General features: G+C 43.7%; 1 protein-coding gene across 1 annotated transcript; it reads left to right on the forward strand.

Moving 5' to 3' along the window:
* Window positions 1-696: 696 nt before the first annotated feature.
* On the forward strand, window positions 697-11,040 carry LOC136427058 (NLR family CARD domain-containing protein 3-like). The gene is made up of 7 exons (XM_066415779.1): window positions 697-1,453; window positions 1,906-2,055; window positions 2,378-2,704; window positions 4,932-4,967; window positions 5,265-8,043; window positions 8,550-8,659; window positions 10,414-11,040. The coding sequence occupies exons 1-6, from the start codon at window positions 697-699 to the stop codon at window positions 8,614-8,616; spliced, it is 4,116 nt and encodes a 1,371-aa protein (XP_066271876.1). The 3' UTR covers window positions 8,617-8,659; window positions 10,414-11,040.
* The last annotated feature ends 2,468 nt before the right edge of the window (window positions 11,041-13,508 follow it).

Below are 13,508 nucleotides of genomic sequence, written 5' to 3' on the forward strand. Positions count from 1 at the left end.
TAGTAGTAGTAGTAGTAGTAGTAGTAGTAGTTTAGAGGAAATTAAGACGTCCTTCACTGTCAGCACGCCAGGCCGCAGACAAAAGGTTACCTGGACTACCTCACTTCCTTTGGTTTTTATACTCGGTGCGAAAACAGTAAGCAAACTGTTCTTTTGAACTCCATAGATTGCCTGAACAAAGCATGGCGGTATCCATGACAGTGGCCTTTTATCGGGGTACACACAGGCACTGTTCTCTAGCCTCTACCAGGCTCCGCGGATCGCTGGGAAAATAGTAGAAATAGGCCAAATAGAGTGAATAGTATGCAAATGGTTGTCAGCTATGCAGAGAAGGTCAATAGGCGACTCAGGTTCTGTTCAGTCTTGCGTCGGGGAGCAACTATGGGGGTGTTGGCCAATCGTTTTCAGTCATAGAGCATACAAGTTGTCATTGTAACCAACGATGTCGTACTGCTACAGTATTGGATAAATATGTTTGCGGTGGTTTTAAGTTCGCGGTGAAATGTGGCCGCGAAAATCGCGAACATAAAACCACCGCGAATATTTCTGCATTTGCATTATTCCAAAATTTCCAGCTTGAACATACAAAATGTAGAGAATTCAATATATTACAGTGTCCATGTTGAAAGTTACAAATAAACCCCGGTGTTGTTGACGCACTTTGCAAAACTCTGATTCCCCTGCAGGTGCTGCAATATGACGGATCCGGACATAACAGATTTAGACCCCATCTTCGCCCAGTGGGCACAAGAAAAGCTCCGCAAGCGATTCAGAAGACCGAAGTACAAAACCCTGGTTGCCGTGGACACTAAGGACCTGTCATTCAATAAGTGTGGGGAAACTGAATACCACAAGGAACGAGGGACAGAAGATATCATCACTTGTAATGAAGTCAACGACGAATTCGAGAACAATTCGGACACTGTCAAGGAGCACGTGATAACTGCGGTAGACACGACAAAGTCTTCCTACGAATGGTCTCAGACAAAAGGCTACAAGTTATCTGCTAGTGCGTCTGTCAATGTGGGTATACCCACAGTCGGAGGACTGACAGCTAAAGGTGGGGTAGAGTTCCAACTGTTCGAGAGAAAGACAAAGAAAAGAGAGACAGAAGACAGTCATGGTCACCAAACAACGGTAGATGTGCAGCCCTGGTCTAAAGTGCGTGTTTCCATAGAAACAAAGAAGAAAGTCCACAAGATGGATTTCTCTCTAAGCGTCTACCTGCAAGGCAAAGTTTCAGTCGAGATGAAGAAAGAAAGTGGAAAGACGAAAGCAGTTACAGGAGATGTCGTCGACATAATGCAAGAGTATGGCAAGGGTACAGTCGAGACCGACACAAGTGGGAAGAGAGGAGTGCGTCTTAGTATTAAAGGCACCTTGGAGGGCATGACAACGATAGACAGGAAAGTCAACACTACTGTTCTCACTACAAAGTTGGACAAAGACACAGGTAGGAATCCTTTTTTGGTACAGAGTTAGAGTATATCAGTGGGTATTGGCAAAAAATACAGTAACACTTTTAAACACTGTATGTAAATTTCTTTTTCTAGGTCAACAAGAATTTCCATTACTTAACAGCCTTGCGAATGGCTATGCGAATTTCTATGCCAGAAAAATGTATATGTAAATAAACAAAGATTAAAGGGAATTGCTTAAGTTGCATTACTTTTCTGCTGTCCTTGATCATTGTTTGTAATGTCTCTAAGACTTTTTGCACAATGCAACCTGATATCTTATTCTGCATACAAATTACCTGTGATTATTCATGTGATAGAGCCATGTAGCAAACCAAACTAGCATTGACCTAATCATTCGAGGACCAGTGCAACATGACTTGGGCTTCAAGTCGAAATGCATCCTCTTCTGCACCTTTACTGAATTGCCTGTCTATGTCGTCTGTAGATTCCACTTCAGAAACAGATGGGATGAACTTTGGCGCGCGGACAGCTCCAGTGGAGGGGAAGAGCAGGTTCCCCAGGCTCGGACGTTTCTTCAAACCTTGGACGTGGCGGCGGAAGGAGGAGAACCAAAAGTTCAAGCAAACATCAAAAGGTAAGGTTGACACTTATATTGTGTTCAAAAGTTCTGTCTTGGCTCCTGGGTAAGTAGAAAGACTTGTACCAGTATTACAGGTATGATACAGTATATTCAAAGGCCCATATATACAATGTGGAGCCTATTCCCTTTCACTGCGAGTACATATCCTTATGGAGTATTAATACTTTGAAGATAGTTTTCTACCGAATTTGAATGTAGACAAGCAGAACTATATTGGTAGAATCTTGCGCTAAGTGTTGAAGTCGATTGGAAAGTCTCATGATTTAACGTAATTTATAATCAGCTCTGAGAATTAAACGAAATTCGTAATCGGCAGCGAAAATTTGGCATAATTCGTCATCACTACACTCCCACCCCCAATTATGTTATTTTGCAGGTGTTCGTAAGTACTTCTACTACATCAAGAAAAAGGTGAGCTCAGACTGGAAGGACCTGGCCTTCCATCTTGGATTGGAACAACCCGACATCGACAACATCGATGGGAGAAACCGAGATGACAAGTCTTGCTGTATGGACCTGTTGGAGGAATGGCTCAAGCGTAACGGAGAGAGAGCCACCATAGAGGTCCTGATGGAGGCTCTGTCTGAGGCAAACCTGCAGAGTGTTGTGGATGGTCTTAGGAAGGATTTTCCTGGTAAGAAGTGTTCGTATTTCCATCATTTATTACCTTCGCCGAGAAGGTTATGCAGAGGGTAGCGTTTGTATGTGTGTGTGTTTGTAAAGAAGCAGAATAACTGGAGAAGGCCTGGATGGATTGTCTTGATATTTTGTAGGTGGGTAGATCTTGATGAGACCTGGAAATGATTAGATTTTGGGTACCCTAGCTGCTTGTCATGGTACTGCAGAGGAACTTCGTGTTTGGATATCTCGTGTTCTGGACATGCTATGGAACTGATTTTTGAGTGGTAGATAGCTCTTTAAACACAGAGTTAGTGCTATAGGTTTGGGCCCCCTGGGGCTTTTTTGGAACTGCAGGAGCAGGTTTTGCTTCAGACTTTGAAACGGAATAACTCAAGAAGGGCATGATGAATGACCATGAGTTTTGGTAAGTAGATACAAAATGTAGCTTGAGTGATGATGTATATGATTAGATACTTATTATGCAAATCAGTATCTAATTTGCATAATTACTGAGGAAAGTTTGTACATCCGCCGAAGTCCAGGATAGGACTCTCAAACATGTGACACATGTAACTGGGGAAGAGAAAAATATTATTAGATATCAACTATGCAAACGAAGACATCATTTGCATAATTATTGAGAAAATACATGTACTATAACTCAAGATGGGCTTGATGGATGGTCATGATTTTTGGTATGCATATAGCTTATGGTCTCGGACCAGAGTTTTTTTACGATTTCGTATGTAGGCCGACACCCCCAGCCCGAGGGGCTGCAATTCGGCCAAGAAAGGTAGGACGGAAAATGTAATCATATCGGCAGAAAGCGGTTTCTGGCTGCTTTCCGATGCATTTATCGGTATCGTCTGTTGTCTCTTTGTTTTGGTCAGAAACCATAGAAAAATGTAAATTTTGGGCCCCAAACTCATCATTTTTTAACCTTTTTTATCAAACCTGCTTGAAAAAACCTCGAGTTATCCTGGGGTCATGGCATACATGCTGAGAAAGCTTGGTAAATGATGTGTCTGAAAAATGAAAAAAATTGAAAAGTCATGTGATAACTTTTTCGTGATCTCCCATGATCTCCACAAATTCGGTGAAAATGCATTAAAAACGCAGCTATTTGGGTCATCAGGCGAAAAAACGCATCACCCTTGCTGCCTACTAATACAAGAAAGGCTTTGATGGCAAACCAACTGCACCGCGCCCAAAAATACTACAACTCACGGGTTTTTCAGAATATTCAAAATATTTATGCACAGCTAAAACCATCACCAAGCAATCTGGGCCAGAAATCAGGGTGACGACCACGCACTTCCGGCAGATTACCGGGTCATGACCCTACCCCAGGTCAGATTTGAACTCCGACCCAGTCCCTTACGTCAGCTTTGTGTGATTAGACGGCAATTATGCAAATCAGATTCTAATTTGCATAGTTAATGAGGAGATTCTAAAAACTCGCTGTAATCCATGATATGACTATTAAGATATGTGACATTTGTAACTGAGAAAGAGAGGAATGTTGATAGATAGAAAATTTGCAAATGAAGACCTAATTTGCATAATTAATGGGACACAACTATTATACAATACTGGTACATGACGGCAATTTCATACTTGTGGCATTGGAAGTTATATGAATGTCAACATCGTTGAATCAAATTATGCCCTAATTTGCATAATTGATGATGAATGTGAGCATTACCCTTCTTTCCTAAGCTCATACTTTGGACAACCTCTGTTATTTGGGTGGAGAAGACAGTCAACTGGTATGATTTATAATTGATGAGAAACACTCTAAATACGTCAGTCATAAAGGTTAAAATCATTTGGCTAAGGTATGAGGTCATGGAACTCATTCTTCTATCTGATATGTCCCTTAGATCTTTATTTTCATTTTATTCCTTTGGAATATGATAGATTAGGGTCTAGATCTGTAAGTCCTAAGTTGAAAAAATATCCTTTTAGGAAAAAAAAACAACTTCTTTAGATTTTTATCATCAGTATTAGTCTTACAGTTACTGTGTTATTTTGAAGCTGACAGGAGTAAATATTTTTAAGCAAGTAAGAGAGGGTAAAAAACTTCCACCTTTGGCATAACTCAAAATATTCTTGTCTTAAATTTAGTGTCTGGAAAGTCAATTAAAAAAATGACATGTTAAAAATGTTGTCAAGGATTTTTTTATTATTGTTCAGAAAAACATTACTTTTAACCCTTCTCTGTTCACTTCCAGAAGTGCCTTTTCCAGTTCCCGTGCCAGTTAGAGCTGCAGGAACAGAGTCAGGTAGAATATAATTTTGCAGAATTCAAGGCAAAATTCAGTAGTTAATTTCATCTGCATTTTGATAGGATTTGTGACATACAGTTTAACTTTGAATTTACAAAATGTACCATTGCAAAGCATTAGTCAGAATAACTCATTCTATTATGGAAGGATTGTATATCAAGGTACCACGGTCCCAACTATCTATTGCAGATCAGTGTCTTAACTAGTATCAAAGTTCAAGCTGACAAGGTTTATCCTCTGATATACAATGATGTCTTTGCCTTTTGTGTAAGTTAGGTTCTGACTAAGTTAGAGTTAAACTTAGTGTCACTTCTGTTATTCCATATGTTTTCCAGAAGTCTGTGAAAAGGTACTATGAGTTAAAATTGTGTCACTTTAAGCCTCTGATCTGGAATGACAACTTCACACTCGACCTCAGTGATATCTTCACCCAGTTAGAGTTAGTACAAACATCAACAAGAAAAGAACTGAAGTCATTAGACAACTTGTTCAAGCCAGATGTCACAGGACTGTCCACAGCACCAAGGTGCATTCTGATTGAGGGTGAAGCCGGAGGGGGGAAGACAACGTTTCTGTCCAAAGAAGCCCTAGATGCCGTCTCACAAAAAACAGAGCTGGGCAGACGGCACGACATCGTCCTGTTGATCCGACTCCGGGAGGTGAGAGAGGGGGAGACCATAGAGGAGATGGTGTGGGATCAGTGTGTTGATGAAGCAACTGAAGGTATTGATGTACAATCCATCAGAGCAATCCTACAGAGGAACGAGTCCCATGTGCTCTTCCTCCTAGATGGGTATGATGAGCTGCGGACTGAGGCCAGGGCAGCCGGGCAGGCCATTCCCAAACTGCTGTCTGGAAAGATATACACAAACAGCGCGATTGTGATCACCTCCCGACCCTCAGCAGGAGTGCAGCAGTACACCCGACCAGACTGTCACGTGCACATCATGGGCTTCTCTGAAGAACATGTAGAGAAATACATGCAGCAGTATTTCACTGTTGTTGGGAAGCAAGAACTGACAAAGGCACTTGCTGTACAAGTCAAAGATAACAACCTTTCGAACACTTTAATCCATGCACCAATTTTCCTGATGTTTGTCTGTGTGTTGTGGGAGGAGGACCAAGAGATGGTGTCTACTGGAACAATGACGGGGCTGTACGACAACCTGCTGACATGTCTGGTTAGAAAGTACTGTAAGCGGGAAGGAGTGGACATGCCAACAGAAGGGCTGCCTACAGAGGTTGCTGAGGCATTACTGCAGCTCGGCAAGTTTGCGCTAGAGGCACTGCTGAGGAATGAGACCCTGCTTGATCTTACAGAAGTACAGAGAGAGAAGGTTAATTGGAAGCTGCTGCTAAAGCTGGGTGTGGTCTCCTTGGAGGTTTCTTCCTCAAAGTTGCATCCAAGGAAACAGCTGAATTTTTCCCACATGACCATGCAAGAGTTCCTTGCCGGACGATATGTTGCTCATGCTCTGGTGAAACAAGACATTGTAGAGCTGCTGCAGCTCACCTCCATAAGCAGGGCACTTGAACTCAGTAACCTGCTTCAGTTCACGTGTGGCTGTGACTCAGGGGCAGCACAAGCTGTGATGGAGGAACTGAGCAAGATGAGCAGCAGAGAGTTCACACACGTACGACCTGAACAATTTGAAGGATCACATGTGCCAATGGATCGAGACGTGAAAAAGTCCTGTCAAACCTATGTAAGGTTTGCATCCTTGTGCCTGACCATCCTAAGTGAGAGACAAGAACCAGAAGTGCTTCAGGGTATCAGTCAAACCCTGCCAATTGTCATACTGGACAGCTCCATTAACAGTAGAGAAGCCACAGCTCTTAAGTATTACACACAAAATCTTCACTCAGCAAACCTACCAGACAGGCTCAAACTTATGATTGATGAAGGCACTGACAGCAGAGACACAGTTCAGTACCTACAGCAGTGTTTTACAACTTCACTCCCTGGACTTAGTTTCGACTTGAAACTATCAGGAAAGTTTGACTCACCTGATGAGAGGCTGGTTTCAGTTATGAAGAATGTTCCTGGCCTGAGGGCACTGGATCTGTCCAACACACACCTAACACCATCATCACTCCAGACACTTGTGCAGGGGTTCAGCCACATGTCTCTGTTAGAGGAGCTGGATCTTTCTGGGAACGATGACCTTGGTGATGCTGGGATGGAAGGCCTACAGGTTGGGCTGTCCAGTGTTCCACACCTGGCTGTTCTCCGTCTTGGGTATGTTGGCATGACAGCTGTGAGCATCTCATCCCTGGCTCCCTATATGCGGCACATAGTGGGACTGAGAGAACTGGATATAAGTTTTAATGAGATCGGTGACACTGGGATGGAATCTCTCACCGCCGTCCTCCCCATCTTCACTGCCATGCAGGTGTTGGACCTGTCTGCCATCGGTATCAGCCCCACAGGCATGCGCACACTGATCCCTGCACTGTGTCAGCTAACCAGACTCATCAAACTGGACATTAGTTATAATGGCATAGGAGACCTCGGGCTGGAATGCCTGGCTGCTATCCTCCACCACCTCACAGCCATGAAGGTGTTGGATCTCAAGAGTACTGGTATCAGTGACAGGGGCATATCATCCCTGATCAAAGCTCTGCCTCACCTGGTGCAATTACAGGTGTTGGATGTGGGTGGCAATAACATGGGAGACTCAGGGATTGTCTCACTGGTGCAAACATTCTGCCAGCCCAGCAGTTTGGACATGGAACAAAACCCACCTGGTGACAAGAGTCTGACCACAGCCCCTCACTGTAACAACACACTACAGGAGCTGAACATCGGGTGGAATAGTGGAGTAACAGGAGCCGGACTGGGGAGGGTCGCACAGCTCATCAGCGCACTGACGGCACTGACCAGGCTGGACATGTCTGGTTACCTGCCCACACCTGCACACCTGTGTGACACCGCTGCCATGGCTCTGGCCGAGGCTCTACCCAGACTCCCTGCCCTGGTGAGGCTGTACCTCAAGTACATCTCCATGGAGCCTGCAGGGTTCCAGGCTGTGGTGCAGGCTGCTGAGGAACACACAACACTGGAGGAGCTGTGGTGAGTTATATTGGTTATCCTATGGACCGTGGTATACTGTACCCATTAGGTTATATAATGGACTCTAATAATTCAAAAAATTTTGATAGTATTACTAAAAAAAATGTTTGAATTGACTTTTGCTACCATACAAGACTATCCACACTGTATACAACAACAAGCAATTCTGTGAATATTAGTCATCCAAGAAATTGAAGATTAAAAGTGTAGTTCACTCTATCTACATTGTATTCCACTGGATTACAGTATGAACTTATCAGATGTTTCAAGTGTCCACCTGACATGCTTCATCAGTTAAGTACTGTAATCCAGTGGTATAGATTGAATAACAATACTTATTATACTACAACTGGCAAAATTAACTTTGTGTGTACCAATCCTTAAGTGTCTAATAACCTAGTATATGGAATTCTTTATTTATTATAGCAGTTTTACTTCCACGCTCTTTAGTGAAAACTTGTGATTTCATTAAGTAGGCATCTCTGTTTTCCTTTCTCCATACACAGGTACTCTAGGCCTCTAGTTCCTGAGGGAGTGGACACCACAGCCAGCTGCCTGAGGCTGCTCCCCTGAGTCCCCAACATGGCGACCTGTTCTGTACATTGTCTCAGCTGAGGTCAGCATACGTACTGTATTTTTTTAATGATAGTACTGCGAATAAGTTGTAGAGATGTATTGATATAGAACTGATTTGTATTGATTCAGAACATTGTAAGAGTTCGTAACATTTGTTGTATGCCAAATTGCAATGTTTTTTTTTTCAATTAAAGTTACATTTAACAAAGTTGTTTTGTATTACATTGTTTTGGCTATCTCTTTAATCTTCTAGTGCAAGTCAAAATCATTGAAAATGTATGCAATGTATAGTAAATATAAGTTTTGAAATTTCAAGTGCGGGGGGACCACAGGTGTGCTAACAGGTGTGTTTGTTACAGGTGTGGCTGCATAACGTGACGTCACAGAAGCAGTGGCTTGTTCACTCCTTGACAAAGACTGTAGCTGTTCAGTCGAAAATTGGGGTAAGTCCAATTTATTGTGTTGCCGTTTCCAGTTTAAACGCCATTCAGAACAGATGTGTTTGTTACAGGTGTGGCTGTCCCGACAGGTGCCCTCCAGTCTGGATCCCTGTGTAAGTACACCAGCAGATGTAAGGTGTGGGGACCACAGGTGTGCCAACAGGTGTGCTTACAGGTGTGGCTGTCCCGACAGGTACGCTCCAGTCTGGATCCCTGTGTAAGTACACCAGCAGATGTAAGGTGTGGGGACCACAGGTGTGCTAACAGGTGTGTTTGTTACAGGTGTGGCGGTCCCGACAGGTGCCCTCCAGTCTGGATCCCTGTGTAAGTACACCAGCAGGTGTAAGGTGTGGGGACCACAGGTGTGCTAACAGGTGTGCTTACAGGTGTGGCTGTCCCGACAGGTGCCCTCCTGTCTGGACCCCCTGTGTAAGTACACCAGCAGGCGTGAGTTGTGGGGGACCACAGGTGTGCTAACAGGTGCGTTTGTTACAGGTGTGGCTGTCCCGACAGGTGCCCTCCAGTCTGGACCCCCTGTGTAAGTACACCAGCAGGTGTAAGGTGTGGTGGGACCACAGGTGTGCTAACAGGTGTGTTTGTTACAGGTGTGGCTGTCCCGACAGGTGCCCTCCAGTCTGGACCCCCTGTGTAAGTACACCAGCAGATGTAAGGTGTGGGGACCACAGGTGTGCTAACAGGTGTGTTTGTTACAGGTGTGGCTGTCCCGACAGGTGCCCTCCAGTCTGGACCCCCTGTGTAAGTACACCAGCAGATGTAAGGTGTGGGGGACCACAGGTGTGCTAACAGGTGTGTTTGTTACAGGTGCAGCTTTCCCGACAGGGGCCCTCCAGTCTGGACCTCTGTGTAAGTACACCAGCAGGTGTAAGGTGTGGGGGACCACAGGTGTACTAACAGGTGTGTTTGTTACAGGTATGGCTGTCCCGACAGGTGCCCTCCAGTCTGGATCCCTCTGTAAGTACACCAGCAGATGTAAGGTGTGGGGACCACAGGTGTGCTAACAGGTGTGTTTGTTACAGGTGCAGCTTTCCCGACAGGGGCCCTCCAGTCTGGACCCCTGTGTAAGTACACCAGCAGGTGTAAGGTGTGGGGGACCACAGGTGTGCTAACAGGTGTGTTTGTTACAGGTGCAGCTTTCCCGACAGGGGCCCTCCAGTCTGGACCCCTGTGTAAGTACACCAGCAGGTGTAAGGTGTGGGGGACCACAGGTGTGCTAACAGGTGTGTTTGTTACAGGTGTGGCTGTCCCGACAGGTGCCCTCCTGTCTGGACCCCCTGTGTAAGTACACCAGCAGGTGTAAAGTGTGTGCTTACAGGTACATGTATGTTTTTTACAGGCGTGGCTGTCCCATCTCTAAAAACATTACCCCGACATCTGCTTGGAGACCTTATCCAAATTCCTGTGACGACTCCACTGTTCATCCGCTCATATGACAAACATCCGGACACCAGCAGACCACACAATGATATAACAAGAACATATGGACCATACCTATGTATGTATTCTATGTAAATATGTATATATTGTATGTAAATATGTATATATTGTGTAAAGTAATGTGTATATCACAAGTTCTGTAATGTGTATGTTAGATGTAATGACTCCAGCAAGAATAGTGAAGTTCATTTGTTTGTACTTCACTAATGGGAGTTTTTTTAACAATAAACAATATTATCTAGAACCTTCTTCCAAATGAAAGAACAATGAGAGGATTTATTGTTTATCATGTGATAAACTCTTATTTGTTGAATTATTTTCATAACCTTAGACACATTTATACTGGCATTCATTTATTCAGTCATGTTCATTGATCCATTTATTAATTTGACCACTCATTCATTTATCATGCAACAAAGCATGCCAGCTGGAACAGGTTGACTCCAATGAAGAGTCCAGGAAGATTAGTGTATGATTTTTGAAACTGTACACTAATGGAGATCTAAATAAAACAGTTCATTGGCAACAGGTTATTGTTTGTGACATGTATTCTTAGTATTTTGTCTTCCTGATAACAATGTCGCTACAAGTCATCACCTTTACTGAATTTACATTGGTACCCAGCTCGACATGTGGATCCATGAGGCCCGTGCAATGCAGTTCTTTGGTTTTGTGGAAAGAGATTCGTTATACAACAAAACAACTGCTGCCACAAGCAAATTTGCTACTAGAAAGAGTCCATTTATTGCAGATTCATTCATAGTTATCATTTCATAACCACAAGTTATTGTTTGTAAATGCCTTCAAAAATACATTCTTTCGGATATTTTAACTTCCTGATCACAAAGCCCACTTTGGTGGTCCCTACATCACCTTCTGTTTTATGTTGCTGACCTTAAAGATATTTTGCCTTCCTGATCACAAAGCCAATTTTGGGTGGTCCCAACATTGTTCCTGACTTTTCCCAGCTCCAAGTGTGGACTCACGAGGCCCGTACAATGCAGTTCTTTGGTTCTCAGGCACTGTCGTGAAAAGTGATTGTGATAATTAAATTTAAAAGCCAACAGTTGCAATTGGATGCACGGATACCTGTTTTTTTAACCATTAAGTCCAAGTATGAAGATTGTTTCTCTATCTTACATCAGTTTTATAAACCCAGTACTTTGGTATCACTTTCTTCATCTATTTAAGTCCAACTTTTACTGCCCAGAAATATGTGATTCAAACCAATGTTTTAGCTTGATGTGGCCTTACAGTGGCTACCCCCCCTCCCCACCCTATTCCTACCTTACACCCGAGTGACAACAAGTATAAAACTGTAACAGTCATAAACCTTAATCCATTAAAGGACCTGATAATGCAACATCAGTTAGATCATCAAGATATGCACTTTTCCGACATTTCAAAACAGAGGTTTCGAAATGATAATGTTAATACCACATTAAATTGTGTTGATGGTTCTAAGAATTAAAAAAAACACTATTAATTATTAAGAAACTGGATCAACATGAAACAGAGTCTGAGGAGAAAGTCTACCATGGTTCACACAGTTTCAGGGAGTGGATATAGTCAGATGTTTTCCTCCAAGCCTTCTGTTAACATCCTGACCTCTTCCTGAATTTCTGTTTCAAAATGTCAGAGAACATAGGAAATAAATTTGTATGGCCCATAAAGGGCACCTGATTAATCTTCCTAATAATATGTAACGGTCCCTTGAAGACAAATTGCTTTAAAAAATCACAGATGAAGGTCAAATGACCGATGAAGGTCAACGGTACCAGCTCCTGTATGTAGCTCCAGCAGCAGCAGATAGACGGTTACATGACATGCACACCCCCATGTTCCCACACCCCCTAATTTACCCTATAAACCCAAACCCTTTACATGTACATGCACACCCCCATGTTCCAACACCCCCTAATTTAGCCTGTAAACCCAACCCCTTTACATGTACATGCACACCCCCATGTTCCAACACCCCCTAATCTAGCTTATAAGCCCAAACCCTTTACATGTACATGTACACCCCCATGTTCCAACACCCCCTAATTTAGCCTATAAACCCAAACCCTTTACATGTACATGTACACCCCCATGTTTCATACGTTGTTTGTTCTGATTTTGTGGTGTAAACTTGTGTGGTAGAAAACTGCTTGGTGGAAACTGCGTGCCAGCGGCCGCGGTATACGGTAGATTCTGTGTAGTGTAACCCGGTGTGGTGTAACCCTGTGTGGTGTAAACCTGTGTACTGTAAACCTGTGTGGTGGTATAGCCAGTGTGGCGGATACCTGTGTGGTGTAGCCTGTGTGGCGGAAACCTGCGTGGTGGAAATCTGTGTATTGTAAACCGGTGGTGGTACAGCCAGTGAGGCGGATACCTGTGTAAAGTAAACAGGTGGTGGTACAGCCAGTGAGGCGGAGACCTGTGTAAAGTAAACAGGTGGTGATACAGCCAGTGAGGCGGAGACCTGTGTAAAGTAAACAGGTGGTGATACAGCCAGTGAGGCGGATACCTGTGTAAAGTAAACAGGTGGTGATACAGCCAGTGAGGCCGAGACCTGTGTAAAGTAAACAGGTGGTGATACAGCCAGTGAGGCGGAGACCTGTGTAAAGTAAACAGGTGGTGGTACAGCCAGTGTGGCGGATACCTGTGTAAAGTAAACAGGTGGTGGTACAGCCAGTGAGGCGGTAACCTGTGTAAAGTAAACAGGTGGTGGTACAGCCAGTGTGGCGGGAACCTGTGTGGTGTAAACCTGTTGTGTTGGTACAGCCAGTGTGGCGGAAATCAGTGTGGTGTAAACCTGTTGTGTTGGTACAACCTGTGTGGTGTAAACCTGTTGTGTTGGTACAACCTGTGTGGTGTAAACCTGTTGTGTTGGTACAGCTAGTGTGGTAGAAACCTGTGTGGCATACGTCTGTGTGGGTGATAATTTTTCAATAACAAAATGGAACTCCATTACACTTGCATTTTCCTGGCCCTTTGTCTGATGCTTGG

This window comes from Branchiostoma lanceolatum, chromosome 1 (genome assembly GCF_035083965.1).
Source record: "Branchiostoma lanceolatum isolate klBraLanc5 chromosome 1, klBraLanc5.hap2, whole genome shotgun sequence".
In the NCBI taxonomy this organism is placed as follows: Eukaryota; Metazoa; Chordata; class Leptocardii; order Amphioxiformes; family Branchiostomatidae; genus Branchiostoma; species Branchiostoma lanceolatum.